Genomic DNA, 16285 nt, shown 5'->3' with positions numbered 1-16285 from the left:
CTGATTAAAAAAAGATATGAACAGAAATTACTTTTTTGTCGTTTCTCTTTGTATGACAAGGACAAAGTCGTATTTAACCTTTAGCTGATTATACCAGAGCGTTACTGTTTTATTATATCTGTATGTACTTGCTACAAGGGACTTGCGTGAGGTGGAAATGTATTGTTCCTTTGCGAGTTTCTTCAAAGAAAATAAAATAAAATAAAGAGTTGCGGCCCCACGAACACTGGTTGGCTGGAGGGGGAGAGTCAACAATTTTGGAAAACAGTACGCTGCTACGCCCTTGAGAAACTGATACGTTACACTGTTTAAAGCTGAGATGCTGGGCATCCAAGTGAAAGTGTGATAAACAAGCTGCCATGGTAATATGGTGTATATCCATAGCAATCATGTATTCACCAACTACACTATCCGAGTCCAACGAAACCCTCATCAACAGACCTCCAGAAAACAAATGAACCACTGAGCAGCCTAGTGTTCTATAGCGCACGCCACTCTGCGGTGTTTACTCTTTGCTGCAATAGATCATACACAAAGTGCTGCTGACAGCGTAACCACCCTTCATTCTATCAACGGTTTAGTCCCACAGGTAAAATCCTTCATCCATCAGGACAACAGAGAATTCAGATGGTTGACATGATCATCGCATCATTCTCCCTTGTCCTTAGTGGGCATAGACCTCCAGATCCCAGCCAAAATGCTACCGTAGACCGAGTGACAGATGCTCGAAACAGCACATGGAACAGCCGTGAGAGGGTTGCCGAAATGCTTGGTTGCAAGGACAACGCCCAGCACTGAGTTCTGCAAAGATATGAAATTCGGTGAGATATAAATAAGGCAGCCGATGTACAATTGGAAGGGCATAAGACGTAGATCCTTTGAAAAATGAAAGGAAAAATGGGCAGACACTTGGTTCACCAAAGAGATTAAGAGTTGCTTAGGTAGAATGAGATGAAAACTTTCAAATCATCTGTATCTGACATAAGGTAAATGGTACAATATTTCGACATCAGTTACCTGCATGCCAACCTCAATAGAGATTGTTCTTGCGGAAGAGATATCAATGCCTAGTATTCTTGAAAGAACATAGCCGAAGAAAAAGCCAGATGCATGCAAGCAACCAACAGATAAAACCACTTGCGACCCAGATGCTAGGATTGCTGAAGCATTCTGTGCAATAGCATTGCCACAGAGAACGGCTACTGTTGCTACAGCAATGAAGGGCATCAACGGGGACACTAATTGAACCAGACCATTGCAGTACTGATTAAGTAGAGCACCCAAAAGGACAGGTGCGAGGACAACCTGTAAAAGATATATCAACATTAGCCAGGGGTCAAAAAAATTAGACATAAGATAAGACAAAATTTGAAATTTGCAGCACCTGAGATGTGGACACAAACAGTCCCATTGGATCTACTGCAACATATTGCCCAGCAAGTTTGGATGTCAGGAGAGGGGTCATGAACTGCATCAGGGAGCAAGATGTGAATAAAAAGCAAAAGGTAACAGCTAAGTTGAGGATTACAGATGTGAGAGCAGTACAGTGTGTGAGAGTAGCACATTACCGCTGCAGCGAAAGTGCTTGCTGCTGTCATCAGGACTGAAAGAGCAACATTTGCCCTGAAATTTGAATAAGTCTCTTTACTTTTCAGTACAATTCCCTATTCCTGAATTTTGATTATTTGCCTCCATTGAATTTGAATTAGATGCAAATGCACTAACTTATTTCAAGTTAATTTTCAACACCAGTCAGTTATACCCACTGAAGAATTCAAGAGATTCATCACCATGACAGTCATTATTCACTTAGAATATATCGTTCTGCCAACATTTCATGAATTGCCACCAACCAGATGATTATTGTTCTAAGTTTTAACAAGGCTTGTGATGGCATTTATTCTTGGCATGACACTTTATTTTTTCATTACCTTGCTAAATAGGTCACAATGTTGCTCGCTGTGCCTGCAGATACATTTTCCTTCTCAGTTCAAGTGCCAGTAGCCAATCTATAGAAAAAGGAAGGGAAGTGCATACACACCTCCAGGGCAACAGGCCACTAAAATTAGTCCAGCAGCATAATGGGATGGCAATTTCAACAGCTTGCTCACAAAAAATCCTGACAGTGGCATCACCTGTACATAAATCACTCACTCTGGATTTTTCTTGCACATGGAGGGGAAAAACATAAAATATATATCCATGTCATCACCGAAATATGCTTAGAAACAGAAGATGCGCCAAATTTTACAAGGGACGACTCTGCAGTTGTAGTAACAGTCTCATAGATAATGACGATGTAAGCAGTATGGTTTAACAGAGTATATGGTTTTTCATCCACTTACAACAACGATAATCATAATATTTTTTGTGTTTAGATAATTGCCTAAAAGTATTTTTCAGGATGCACTTATGACTCAATCATGACGTGAATACGTGATATGTGGGGACCTTGGGTCAGACTCCCAACTCGTTGAAACTTCCGCATAGTTCATGCTACAAGGATTTTTTTTTTCTTTTTTGGTCTCTGTTATGAAATACACTAGAACTTATTTCAGGTTTTGCGAATTGTTCCTGTTACTGTTAGGGAAGATTTTTTTAGAAAGAATCCTGTTAGGGAAGAATGACCTCACACCATCCATTTGAGTCTAGGGTTGCAAGTATATACAAGAGTATGGGCCAGAAAGAGAGAGAAAACAGAAAAATATCTGTCTGTATATATTAACAGTTCCCAGTATTGGGAACAATGAAAACAACCATGTTTCTTATACCAGATGTTGTGGTATGCCTTTGCTACCAAGAGAGCAGGTTTGTTGAACCGGCAGGCGTGGAACCTCGACATGTAAGTAACATGATCAACTCTACAACGTGTTTGGTTTGTTGGATTGACTGGCGCGGAACCCAGCAATGATGGACATAAGGAACCATGGATGCAAACCAAACAAGTTACTAGGATCGGATTTAGGATTGGATGCTTTGATGGATCACCTGGTGACTCAATCCAAATAGGCCACTAGTGAAGGGCCGTGAGAATAAGCGTACAATGGCTGATGGTTTTTGCGGCTGATAAGCCGACTGATGCTGTTTTGTTGTGAGAGAAAAGCATTGTACCATGGCTGATAAGTTGAAGCGAACATGAGAGTGGGCGGGCTGGGGGTAGATTTATTGCTTTCTTGCTTGTTTAAATCATCAAACGTAACTGGCTATTGACTACTACAAATTTATATTGTACTCGATGGCTGAACCTACTATTTGATCCCCTCTCTACTAATCTGCTAGCCTCAATGATCAGGATTCCATCTTCACTATACCAAGTCACCAACTCATGTGGACCTCCTCTTAATGGTGTCTGTGACAAGGAAAACTCTAATACTAACTACAAAATATACTAACATTATGCATCAATAGCGTAAATGTATGTGTATTTTGAACTTGAGAATATGATTACAAGGATTCAGACATATGAAGAACAAAAAAGGGGGGAACTGACCGTGTATTGCAGTATAAATCCAGCAGCTAACTCCCTCGGCATCAATAATGCGGTTTTGAGGTCATCCAAAGTCAATGTCATTCCCATTCCTGTAGGTATAAATCATATATCAATTACCAACTATAAATACAACGGTCCCCAAATGAAACCAGGGGTGAGTAACATGAACAGACACAAGAAAGTAAACACTCCTCAGTTTGCACATGTAAATTGTAAAGTGACAACATACATGAGTACAAGAAAGTAAACACTCCTCAGTTTCCATGAACTGCAGAGTGCTCGAGAATTTGGTCCTGCTGCCTCCACCATAATGGCACAGTAAAGACTAAAGAGAACATCTTATATAGAAACCAGAAAGCCAAAAACTCGTATCAAAGTGAGAATATGCAAAAGATGACGGATTGTGCTAGAGTACTGAAATTGTACAGTTCTTTTTTAAATCTTCATCTTCTTTTCTCCTAATCACTTGTCTGTCTTTTTTCATTTTGGGATATACTTTCCTGCTATCAGCTTGTGCATTTAGTCAGCGATCTCATTGCTAGCAGCTGTTCTAATATCATATAGAGGACGTCAACAGAGCTAATAACCCCACAGGGGAAGTAGAGTTTGAGTCCACTTAGAAGAAGTGGCACGAGACAGCACCATGAGGGGTAGAACAAGTACTAGCGGGGGAACGGAACTACGGATACGGAAGGGAAGGAAGGCGCCGACCGAGCATTGTGAAAGAGAGGCCGAGCATCTGCGCGGTGGGCCCGACCCAGAGGAAGGCCGGCGGCCGCCACAGCGCGAGCGCGCAGGCCGACGCCACCCACACCGGGAACCCCAGCGACAGAGCCTCCCCAACGCGCACCAGCGCGCCCCGCACACCTCCATCGGCTCCTGGAGCCTGGGAGGGCGCTGCATCGGCATCGGCAGCGGCCGCGCTGCACCCGGTCCTCGACGGAATGCCGCGGGGCGGGGTGGCGGGGCGAAGGCGGAGGCAGGCGAGACGCGGTGGGGTGGACGTAGCCTTGAGGCGCCTGTGGGGAGTAAGGAGGATACGACGGGGAACGGTTACCGCGGCGGCGGGAGCCGGCGGCGAGTGGCTGAGGAGAAGCATGCCGAAGGACGGAGAGCGGGGAAGGAACTGAACGCCGTTGACTTCTGATGACTGGGAGAGTGAGAGCTGAGAAGTGGGGTGTTGTACGTAGATCAGGGGGCTTAACTCTTTTTTAGCTTTATTAATGGTCGTCAACCGTGAAAAAATTAATATAAGCTATGAAAAAGCTATAATTTGTGGTTATAGATTGTTTGGCTAAAACACTTTTCCCTCTGTTTTTCTTGAAATAATTGTGAAACAACTCTCTATCTGTACATTTCGAAAAAACAGAGGGCTAAACGCAGAATCTAAGGTGTTTTGTTTATGAAAAAGTAGATTCATATTTCATCTGTTCGGTTAGCTTTATGTTTTTTTTTTACAATAAAGTACTCTTCACAGGCTCAACCAAACATAACCTAAGTTATTGGATTTAATATCACTCTAAGCCTTTTATCACCGTTCTTTTCTTTCAACTTAGGTTACCTGTTACCGGGCTCAACCTCGCCACTGTAGGGCGGATGCTAACATTCTATAGCATCCTTCCTCTATGAGATCCATCGTAATATTATTTTCGCTATTTTTACTTAAGAATCTTCAATGATTTCAGCAACCTGGGTCCTGTTTAGTTCCACCAAATTCCCAACTTTGACACTATGCAAAAAGAAGATTCTCCGTCACATCAAACTTGTGGTACATGCATAGAGTACTAAATGTTGACGAAATCAAAAACTAATTGCACAGTTTGGTTGTACTTTGCGAGACGAACGTTTTGAGCCTAATTAGTCAACGATTGAACAACTATTACCAAATAAAACAAAACGACACTGTAGCTACAGTGTTCAGTCGGCGCCAACTCGGTGCAACTAAACGTGGCCCTGGCAGGTTTACGATGCTTAGCCGTCACTTTCTGACAATATCACATTATAGACTTTTATCTATTTTCACAAAAAAAAGCTATTTCAAATCTCGATATATCTTATACCCTATTTGGAAAAACTTTTCTAGACCTCCCTTGGAATCAAAGCTGCACTTCTTCCACAACGAACTTTTATAAGAATCACGCAGAGAAAAAGCTTAGCGTTTGGTATGGCAGATTCTAGGTGGAGAAAGAACTCGACATGCATGCTGAGGAGGATATTGCGTAAGCCCATATGCTGTGCACACTGTAGTGCCTTCTCACTGGATTCAGCGCCGCCACCGGCCCCGTCTTGCGGACATCACCCACCATATCGTCGTCGCCGGGGGTAGATTTATCGGATTCGACTGCTTTTGGCTCCAGTGGCAGGGAGGTGAGGCCTAAGAGAGGGAGGCGGAGATAGGACTCAAGGTGACCAGACACAGTGCCGAGCGAGGGGAGGAGATAGGGGCTCTAGCGAGTGGAGCCAGACGCGGGGCTCAAGCGATTCCGTGTTTATGTTGAAACGAGGTGGGGAAAGAATTGCGGGAAAAATGTGTCAGTGGAGAATCACAACATTCAACACCCTTGGACGACTTCTTTTTGCCACCTTAGTCTCAGCTAGATGCACCATACGGTGAGTTTCCTTAAAATCCATTTTTCACCTCAGCATTCTAGGCATTCTTAAAATCCATTTTTACCTCCGCATTCTGTGACACGCAAAGGTGGTCTCAGGAACAAATAGCACTACAAGCAATAGTCAATTCCCTGTTCGCTTGCTCGTAAACGATCGTAAATTTTCAGCCGGGAACAGTGTTTTTCTCTCACACTAAACCAGCCAGCAATAAATAATCCACGATCGTTTACGGCCTCCCGAACATGCGGTAGCTTAGCCGATTTCGCTATCGAGGTAGGATGGCATAGCCGGATCTGATTGAATCCTCACACCACACGGGTGCCCGAATGCGGTTACAAATGGCTAGTCACGGTCAGCACAAGCCCAACACGGCAGCCTGACGACGACGTGGCAACCATTTTTTAGTGATTATTAGTTGAGTTAACGGGGTAGTAACTTTTAATAAGGAGCCAAACTCGGGCTCCGTTACCCATCACGGTGCATTTTGTTCGCACTCCCCTGCCGCACATAACATAGACCGATACAATACTACTGTCTGTCTGTATGGTGTGTGTATGTGTTTAGGCTAAGCAGCGAGAAGAACGGATCCCTGTCTGGGTAATTTTGTTGTTATCCATGTCTTCAGCGCTGGTTTACTAACTGATTATACTATTCATCAAGATTAGGAAAATTAAAATGGAAGAAACAGGCACGTAGAAGTACACGCATCCATTACTCACTGCCAAAATATTTACAAGATGAGAAGAGCTAGCACACACCACACGTACCACACACACAGAGCTCCCTTCACTGGCCAAGCCGAGTCAGAGGAACTGACCAAGTATACCAGGAACTACGTACTCAGTACTCACTACTAGGAGCGACGACTGCATATCACTCACTCCATAACATAACATAACATGACATGACATGTAGGATAAATTAAACGGCAAAGTCTTTATCAGCAACAGCAACGCAGAAGTACTATAATAGAGCGTGCATGCGTTTTAGATAACCACAAGGACCAGCAAACGTGGCCTGACAGAGACGCCGGGCCCTTCATCATCATCGATCTCATCCAGTCATCCGATCTAACGGTGGTTGCTCCTGGTCTCGTCGCTGTAGAGCCTGAAATGAAATATTATACATATGACAACATTCTGTGTCACGATATTTTGTTTGCTCAAGTCCAAATGACACCATTGTTTAACTAGTAGTACTAGATCGTTTTCACAGGTTAATTATTACCATATTAAGAAACAAATTAAGAGGAGTTTATTTATATACACGGAGTATTATTATATTAATATTAACTAAAATAAATTTGGCCACCATCGTGTGTGGCCTTTAGGCCTTATCCGTTCGAACAAACACTGAAACAGTAAAGTATAGCACTCTCTGTCACTGTCTCACTCTCCTCGGTCGTGCTTCTGGATTGGCATGCCACGTGAGCAAATCATTGTTCGCTAAGTGGATCCCATGTTGCCTTTGTTTTTTTTTTTATTGGTGCTTACTTCACTAGTGCATATATTGTCTTAATTATAGAACTAATTAAAATCAACCATTCATCTAGTTAAACAAGACTCAGAGAGCAAGAGTGGGAGCAGCACAGCAGCCAAGTTTGTGCTCAATTATTAGTTTGATGCTGGATCTGCTGCTTGAGCAGATCACGTAGGCACGTAGGTCTAGCTGTAGGCGAAGACGGCGGTGTCAGAGATGAGATGATGCTTACCAGTCGTAGACGGTGGGGGAGTTTGGCTGCGGGCGGTCGAAGAGGTTGGCGCCCATGCCCTTGGTGGCCAGGTTGCTCCCCGGGTGGAACACGCTGCGCCACACGTTGTCGTTGGCGCCGCGCCGCGGCGTCGTCGTCGACGACGACGGCGTCACCGGTGTCGTCGGGGTCGACGGCATCGACTGCGTCCGCTTGTAGCTCCCCGCGGCTCCGGCGTCCGCGTCTTAATTTATTTATCAGAAGAAAGTAAAAAAAAACGGTGGTCAGTAAGATCAGTCAGTGAACGAATTAACCTGCAAGCCCGGCAGATTAACACAACAACAGTACCAGTACAGTACCATAGTACTCCGTAATTAGTGACGCCACGCCCTACAACTTATGTAGGATTTTACTAGCGCCCTGTTCGGCTCGTTTCGCTTATAAGCTGTACGCAACGGTATTTTTCTACTTTCGGTTATGACTTATTAGCCAACTAAATCTAAACGAACCAGGCTTATATCAGTATGGTTTAGATCAGTTCTGATTATATTTCTGTTTCTGAACGACGTAAATAACGAGTGATTCATTAATTTCTATAGTAGTTAGTCATATAAGCTGCTACTTGGTTCGACTGCATAGATAGCCCATATGGCCATATCCGATGCTGATGCCGATTCGATCCTACGAAGCCGATGACGATGAGTACCTTTGTCGATGACGAGCGGGCGGGGGGTGGCGGCCTTGCGGAGCTTCTCGAGGCCCGTCTCCGGGTGAGGCCCAGCCACCACGTCGTCCCACAGCTTGTCCAGCATCTTCTTCGCTCGCTGCTCGCTCCTTTCTCTCGAGCTCACTCACAAAGCCAGCAGGGTAGATGGATCTAGAGCTCCGGCGAGTTAACGAGTTACAGCTACCGCTAATACAATGGCAAAAGAGCACCGAGCACCGAGCTGATGGGCCTCTCTTAAATCAACGGAGGGGACGAGTGTCCGGACACCGGCGTGGTCATTGTACCGCCCGCACGCCAAGGGCGCGATGGAAGCTGGAAGCATGCGTGGAGCAGATAAATGCGTTCAGCCGGGTCCCGGTCATGCGGTGGCGTAAGTAACCTCTGGATCTGGACCGGAAATTTCAGCTGGTGCACGCGGTGAGCGGACCTGCCCACGTCTGAGAGCCTGCGATGACGCAGCAAAGTAGATAAGGATGGAACTTTTTTTTTTCAAAATCCAACAAAGAAAAATGAAGCGGACTGCCGCCAAAATCTTATCTATACTATAGTACTATAGTATAAGTTGTGCAATCTCAGACCTCCGATCTCTCTCACAAACCACGGTTACCGGCACAGTCAACTATCGGACGAACAGTACCGGGTTTTTTTTATAAACAGTACCGGGTTCGAAGATAAACAGTAACGTTTTTTTAAATAAACAATAACGGGTACTATGAACAGTGCTTAACCCATTAAGGAACACTAACACCCTGTTTTTTTTTACGCCTCAATACAAATCTTTTTTCTCCACTATTGCCCGCGCAAAGCGCGGGGTTCCCTGCTAGTATTACCTAGGCCGCTGCAGTACTTTAACCGTACTTTATATTTTCCAACAAAAAAACATTATTTTTTTCTCACCATATTTTAACATCAACGTCAGCATAAATTAAATTTTAGTAAAATAAACAGAGCGCGTATTTGAATCCGAACATTTAATATCTAGTTGTATTTAAAATCAAATATTCAAAATTAATTTTATTTGATATATATATATATATATATACACACACTACCCTGTAGCTGGCTATAAAATAACTTATTCTATAGCCACTTTGAGTTACGATAATTAATATATTAATTTACGAGATTATAGTAACTTCTTACTAAGTGGTTTACTATAACATTATGGTAAATATCCCTGTGTTATAGTAACTCAACTATCGTAAATATGTATTGATATTATCGTAAATTAGTATATAAAATTATCATAAATAGAAGTGGCTACAAAAAAACTTATTTTATAGCTAGCTACTGAATATATATATATATATATATATATATATATATATATATATATATATATATATATATATATATATATATATATATATATATATATATATAAGAAATAAAGACCCGAGCGTAAATGCACGATGCGTCTGTATCGGATCCGGTTGGATGCATCTGGCCAGCCCAAAATATCTTATTCCCAACCCAATCCGATCTGATGGGCAGCGTCAGACGTGGCCACGTGGCAAGACGAATTGGCTCGCCCCGTCGCCCCTTCACCTCGAAGGTCGAAGCCCGCCACGGCGCCACGGGTCCCTACCTACCCGCCTGCCTTGGAGCCAGGCGACAGCAAAGATTCCTCTGGAGATCGCCAGGCTAGCCAGCCCGCTCTTGCCCGGCAACCGGCGTCCTCCGTTCCGATTCCACAGTGTTGGGCCTGCGGGTTTACCACCATTGTGTAACACAGATGAGAATAGTTGCACTTTTGGGCCCAGTGGCGCATCCCCAGACCAAACTACTATACTCCTAGATAAAGCCCATGCTTATCACATTCTCATACCGCAATAAGCCTTCTCTTATCCAAATAGCTTTTGTAATAATCTATCATTCTTGAAGATAAATTCTATGCACATCCAGACACGAATACTACCACCCTTGAAAGCAATTGTTGGAATCTTATTACATGAACATGATTCAATTGGTAGGATCCAAATGGCCCTTAGGCCTTATAATTCGCACTATTTAATTTATTTTTTCAGTTAAAGCAGTGTTTTTCTTTCACAACAATTTAATCAGAACATTATTTTTCAACCAAGTTTCAGCAAGCCGAACGAGACCTTAGTATAAAGGTCGGCATCCGCATACAAAGCACATCCTTGTTAATCTCATGGCCTACTGCCTGGCCCCTGCAGATAAATAAGTAGCCATGTATGTGTCAAACATTGGTAAAGCCATTTGGATAAGAGACTAAAAAAAAATTCGTAAAGTAAATTAGTCATAAACTGTATAATTAATTATTTTTTTAGTTTATATTTAATATTTTATGTATGTGTCACATATTTGATGTGATAGGGAGTAAATTTTAGACGGGGAAAGCCTCGATAATCAGTCACCACTCACCACGAAAACTGCAGACCTGCTCAGTTCTACGTTTCAGTAAGAATCCATCAAGTCGAACTGAATCAATTGATAAAAACACGATACCCTTTTTTCTTACCTGAATGAAGACGCATGGCGATTTGGCGGCGGCGGCGCCCCCCGCATCAAACTTGGGCAGCCGACTACGACTACCGCCGTTCGGACATTAGCCGTTGCCCCTCAACGGCTCGACGCTCGGCGCTCGCCTTTTCCATGGCCACGACACCCACGATGACAAGTCGGACGGGGCGAGTTTTTCCTTACAAGCTCCAGCGGCGGCGGCGGCGGCTTCTGTCTTCGTCGAGGGAGGAAGACGACGACGACGAGTGCTGGCGAAGGGTACCCAACTGGCCGCTAGCCCAACAAGGCGATAATGGGATTCCCGTTCCCCTTGGGTATGGAGTCTGGGACGGGCCGATCCGTTCGGCCCAGGTGGCCCATTAATGATCCAACAAGGCTGCCCCGTCTCCACACTGGATAACGAAGGGATAAGCTGGGCAACGGCCACTCCCATCCCCGCACTTCACCGGCCTCCGCCTCCGCCTCCTCCCTCCCCTCCATCGCCGTCGCCGGGGCGTCCTACAACTTCAAAATGGCGGCCACTGCCACCGCCATGGCCATAGCAACTATCTCCCCCTCTGCCCCGATCCCATCCGCGCCCTTCCCATCCCTCCCCCTCCCCCTCGGCCTCCGCCTCCGCCCTCAACCCCTCCTCCTCGCTGCCTCCCGCCGCCTCCTCCTCCCTGTCCCAAAGGCCTCCTCCTGGGACGACTCCGTCGCCGAGGAGGGAGGAGACGCGGGGGAATCTGCCGCCGCTGGGGACGAGGAGGAGGACGACGAGGACGAGAAGCCGCGGCCGGAGCCGGTGTCCTCCTCCGAGTTTCAGTTCGCGGCGCCCCCCGAGGGCTACGTCGAGCCCGCCGCCTTTGACGAGCTACCGCCGGAGTCTCCAGAAGACGTGGCGGCGGCGTACGAGTCTCTCTACGGGCCGGCCTTCAGCGGCGAGTCGTTGCTGGGGAACAACGTCTACGAGGTCAAGGTGGTCGACCCCATCGACATGGACCGGGAGCAGCGCCCCAACGACGATTTCGCCGAGCGCGTCGTGCAGGTCAACCGCGTCACCAAGGTCGTCAAGGGAGGCAGGCAGCTCTCCTACCGCGCAATCGTCGTCGTCGGCGACATGAAGGGGCACGTTGGCGTCGGCGTGGGAAAGGCCAAGGAGGTCACGGAGGCCATCACCAAGGCCGCCATGAACGGACGACGCAACCTTGTCACAGTGCCGCTCACTAAGTACTCCACATTCCCGCACAGGTCAGTGACATTGTCCAGCACTACTTAAGATTCACTTGTACTTGAATTGCTTCCAAGATGGTTAGCCTACACCTAATCCTTGTGTTAGGTTGAATTTAGTGAGATACTCTGGACATTGAGCAGTGAAGGTTAATTGGGCGTCTCAAGATGGATGGAGCGAGCCTCTCGGTTGCCGAGGAACTGGGACTCGACGGCAAGCCAGGCATGCCGGGCAGTGGAGCCCTGGGCGGAGATGATCTCGGCAAGGTCGTCGGTGAGCGTAGCGACGATCCAGGACTTGACGACGCAGTCCATCCGAGCCCAGTCAGGGGAGATCGGGGCCGGAGGTTCCTCGTGGACGTGGTCCTGAAGAGAGAACTTGCCGAGGATGAGCAGGAACTGATCGCGCCAGCGATTGAAGTCGCCGGAGTCGGCGTCGAGGACGGTGGTGACGTGGTTCCGGATGTTGTTGACGGCGACGGCCTAGGCATGCAGTTGCAGCAGTGCCATGGCCTCATGGAGGAGCATGGCTGAGGCGAGGTTGGGAGGAGACGTTGAAGATGTGCTGGAGGAGGCACCGCCAGGTGCACCGGGAGGGGCGGCGGCGGCGGCGGCGGCCGCGCGCTACTTGGCTGCACGCGCCAGGGCTTCGCTGGCACGGGCAGCAGCCGCGTCGCGATCTTTGACGGCGGCTGCAGCCTCCTCCTCGGCCTGGGCAGCGCGAGCCAGGGCGGCCTGGCGCTCCTTGTCGAGAAGTTGGGCGGCGGCAGCGGCGGCGTTCGCCTTCTCCTTGGCCTGGCGTGCCGCGATCTCGTCAGCAGTAACATCCCCAGACCTGGGAGAGGGCGGGGGAGTGGGAGACATGGCGCTGCACGGCAGAGGCCGGCGCGCAGGGGTGGGCAGCGGAAGGGAAGACCTAAACCTAGGCGGCTGATACCATGAGAGCGAATAGGTCTCGGGAAATTGTGATAGATTGATATGGGTACAGGGAGTACATTATATAGGCAAGGATCAGGACGGGTTTATAGAAACACCCAATCAACGGTGATCCTTGCCTAATCAATAATCATCTACCATAATCCCTTGAGGCAGCCCAGCCGATAGGCTTGGGTGCCAGGCCCATGGCCAGCCCATAGGCGCCTATTCTAACAGAAATAAAGCTGGTTTTAGACTTGCTTTCAATTTATTGCACTATTCTTCTACCTTGACTGAGGCCTAAGAAAAACATACATTAAGCTGTTTTAAGAAATGTGGCTAGTGGCTGCAAAATCAAGTCTCGTTGCTGGTTCTCTTGTGGTACTATTCTTGACCCAATGTGGCTATTTTGAAGCTAACATGACTTTTGAAAATTGTCCCGGTTAGCGCATTCCTATTTGACAGAGGCACTGAAGTGTCATGGTCATTTATCTTTTGTTTGATCAAGTTTGATGCTAAAATCAATCTGAATTTTCTTTCACGAATTTGTAATTCTCTACATCGACAGCAAACTCCATGTTAGATGTTAGATCCAGTACTGTAGCTATGTCTCCTTTCCTGTTGTCTGAATGTTTCAGTTGTGTGGATAAGCCTATAGTAATTCACTTGTTTCGGATTAGCAAGGGGCGGGTCTGGTTGAAGTCAAGGGTGTTCAATTGAATACATATTATTTTTGCAAAACAACGAGTATTTCAATATGTTGAACACTTTTAAGCTAGGATCAAGTCTATGAATCTAGGATATACTGCTCAGTTCTGTGTTATTTATTATACAGTTAGTGCTATGTGATGCTGTAATCAATTATACATGCAAAAAACTAACCCCTCCATTCCAAATTATATGACGTTTTGGCTTTTCTAGATACATTGCTTTTACTATGTATCTAGACATAGTGTATATCTAAGTGCATAGCAAATGCTGTGTATCTAGAATACCCAAAATGTCTTATAATTTGGAATGGAGGGAGTAGGCTTTAGACTGTAAGAAAAATCATTTTTTTGACCCTTTGAAATTTTGGTGTGAGTGGTGTAAATGGGTTTTGTAAGGGCTCTTCCCCTTTTTCTTCTTAATATTATGATACACAGCTCTCGTGTGTGTTCAAGAATATTTTTTCGAATACCCATCCTCCAAATCATGGGCCCACCACATGATGTCATAATCATAATTATGGTGTCATGAAGGTTGCTTGCCATTGGTGGCGTTAGTTTTGTATTAGCAGATTTGTAGGGGATCTTGAACAACATGGCTGAGAAAAATTGGCACTTAAAAATCAATCATTTTAATTTAGTTTAACACTTTAATGTAGAGAAATTAAATTGAGGTTTATACAGTTCTTGTATGACATAACATTGAACTAGTATGATTTATTTGTAACAGTGTTTGTCAGCAATGAATAATTTAAACTATCATTTTTATGAATCCAAAATGCTCTAAGTAGAAGTAATTATTTTTGCAACATAGTGTTCACCTTTAACTTCCTTTCCTCCTGGTTAAGGTGCATGCATCATTGCTTTTAGACAATTTAGTGCATTGTTTTTGGTCTTTTGTTCTTGCAGTACTAATTTGGGTCAGTTATAACTTTTTTATGGCATGATTTAGTTTCCTGAGTTGTGATTTTTTTTCAAGCATTACTTGTAGTATTTGCAAGGTTGCATCAATTATATCTGTTCAAAACTATCATTTATTCAAGCATTACTTTTACAAGCTTTTGGCACAAATACATTTGTGAGTAATCTAGAACCTATTTGGCAAATCAAATTCAAGCAAATGAATTCATTGGCTCAGTGTTTCTGACTTGGTTTTCAAAAAGGAACTAGCCTGACATGAATAGCTAGAATATCTGGTCCAAAAAAAGAGATTCTCAAAATCCTGTTCATCTGCCAATAGAAGCTTGTACTAAGTCGGTGTTTGCTTAAGAGGTTGTGATATAATTTTGTAAACACTTTACTCACTACTGAAGTCTGAACTCTGGAAGTGCTGCTTTAGTGCTTTAACATTTTTTTCTCTGGTCGATTGGGTCAAGTAAAAGGTTTCTGCTCAACTGATTGCAGTTTTATGCCTCTTGAGTTTATCATTTTATTTTTCTCTTTGGACACATTACTAGCACTGTTTTTATTCCCCTTGAATGTTTGTCATGTTATGAATTGGTCAATCCTCTGGCATCCCAAGCAATAAAAGGATTTTCCCTCTCCTTTCTATGATAGATGGGTCTATATATAACTGTAAAAGTTGAGCATGTGTTGATGTATTGCAATCTGAATATTTGTCTTGGTTTTTGCTGCAATGCGAGCAGAGCTGATGCAGACTATGGAGCAGCCAGGGTGATGTTGAGGCCTGCTTGCCCTGGATCTGGTGTTATTGCTGGTGGAGCTGTGAGGGTTGTGTTGGAGATGGCTGGCGTTGAAAATGCTCTGGGTAAGCAACTGCGCAGCAAGAACCCCCTGAACAACGCACGGGCCACCATCAAGGCGACGCAGACGATGAAGCAGTTCAAGGATGTCGCCGAGGAGCGTGGTGTACCAATGGAGGAGCTATGGAAATGATAAAAGCAAAACCAAACCAAAACCCCTTTTGTAGCATTCTTTCTCCTTTCGCTGTATTTTTCTTAAGTTCTTCATTTTTCTGCTGTATCTATCTATGGGATGGGATAACCCCGCCTCACGATTTCTTTTTGCATCTCTCTTCTGAGATCTGTGAGTAGTGGCAACATTTACATGCAAGTTTCCGATGAAAATTGAATCCATGGATTCTGACCCTGTCTGCATACTCTTCACATCTTTACACTAACTACTGGTAGAAGTTCAGACAAAAGAATGAACAGGTTCAGCACAAAATGCATCTTGTCTGTACATGAAGTCAGGTACCTAGCTTCACCTGGCACACCGAATACTGGATGAAATCCGTATCAATCAAAGAATGAACAAATTCAGCACAAATGTGGCTGCCCGCCGTATACATACATAATCTATCTAGCCTCGCACGAGCCGCCGACCATCTGTTGGAACCGGTCGACGACGCATGGGATCCTCAGCACGCCTGGCTGGCCATAGCCGAACTGCTGCGCGGCCATCTCCAGAACGGTCGCTGCCCTCCTCGT

General features: G+C 45.3%; 3 protein-coding genes across 3 annotated transcripts; 1 reads left to right on the top strand and 2 right to left on the bottom strand.

The window, feature by feature from the left end:
* Positions 1-195: 195 nt before the first annotated feature.
* Positions 196-6643, bottom strand: LOC136523490 (probable sodium/metabolite cotransporter BASS1, chloroplastic). Its single transcript, XM_066517159.1, has 8 exons — positions 4202-6643; positions 3491-3579; positions 2042-2135; positions 1932-1965; positions 1569-1623; positions 1385-1468; positions 1018-1305; positions 196-801 (listed from the first exon to the last, which is right to left on the bottom strand). Exons 1-8 carry the CDS (start codon positions 4587-4589, stop codon positions 649-651), a joined length of 1185 nt encoding a protein of 394 aa, XP_066373256.1. The 5' UTR covers positions 4590-6643; the 3' UTR covers positions 196-648.
* A 150-nt stretch (positions 6644-6793) lies between these two features.
* On the bottom strand, positions 6794-8746 carry LOC136523500 (dormancy-associated protein 1-like). Its single transcript, XM_066517167.1, has 3 exons — positions 8497-8746; positions 7812-8034; positions 6794-7207 (listed from the first exon to the last, which is right to left on the bottom strand). The coding sequence occupies exons 1-3, from the start codon at positions 8600-8602 to the stop codon at positions 7171-7173; spliced, it is 366 nt and encodes a 121-aa protein (XP_066373264.1). The 5' UTR covers positions 8603-8746; the 3' UTR covers positions 6794-7170.
* A 2678-nt stretch (positions 8747-11424) lies between these two features.
* LOC136523461 (uncharacterized) lies at positions 11425-15944 on the top strand. The gene is made up of 2 exons (XM_066517141.1): positions 11425-12234; positions 15482-15944. Exons 1-2 carry the CDS (start codon positions 11516-11518, stop codon positions 15729-15731), a joined length of 969 nt encoding a protein of 322 aa, XP_066373238.1. The 5' UTR covers positions 11425-11515; the 3' UTR covers positions 15732-15944.
* Positions 15945-16285: the final 341 nt, after the last annotated feature.

Source organism: Miscanthus floridulus, chromosome 2 (genome assembly GCF_019320115.1).
Source record: "Miscanthus floridulus cultivar M001 chromosome 2, ASM1932011v1, whole genome shotgun sequence".
Classification (NCBI taxonomy): Eukaryota; Viridiplantae; Streptophyta; class Magnoliopsida; order Poales; family Poaceae; genus Miscanthus; species Miscanthus floridulus.
Note: the sequence above shows the minus strand (reverse complement) of the source record. Positions and strands in the feature narration are given on the sequence as shown.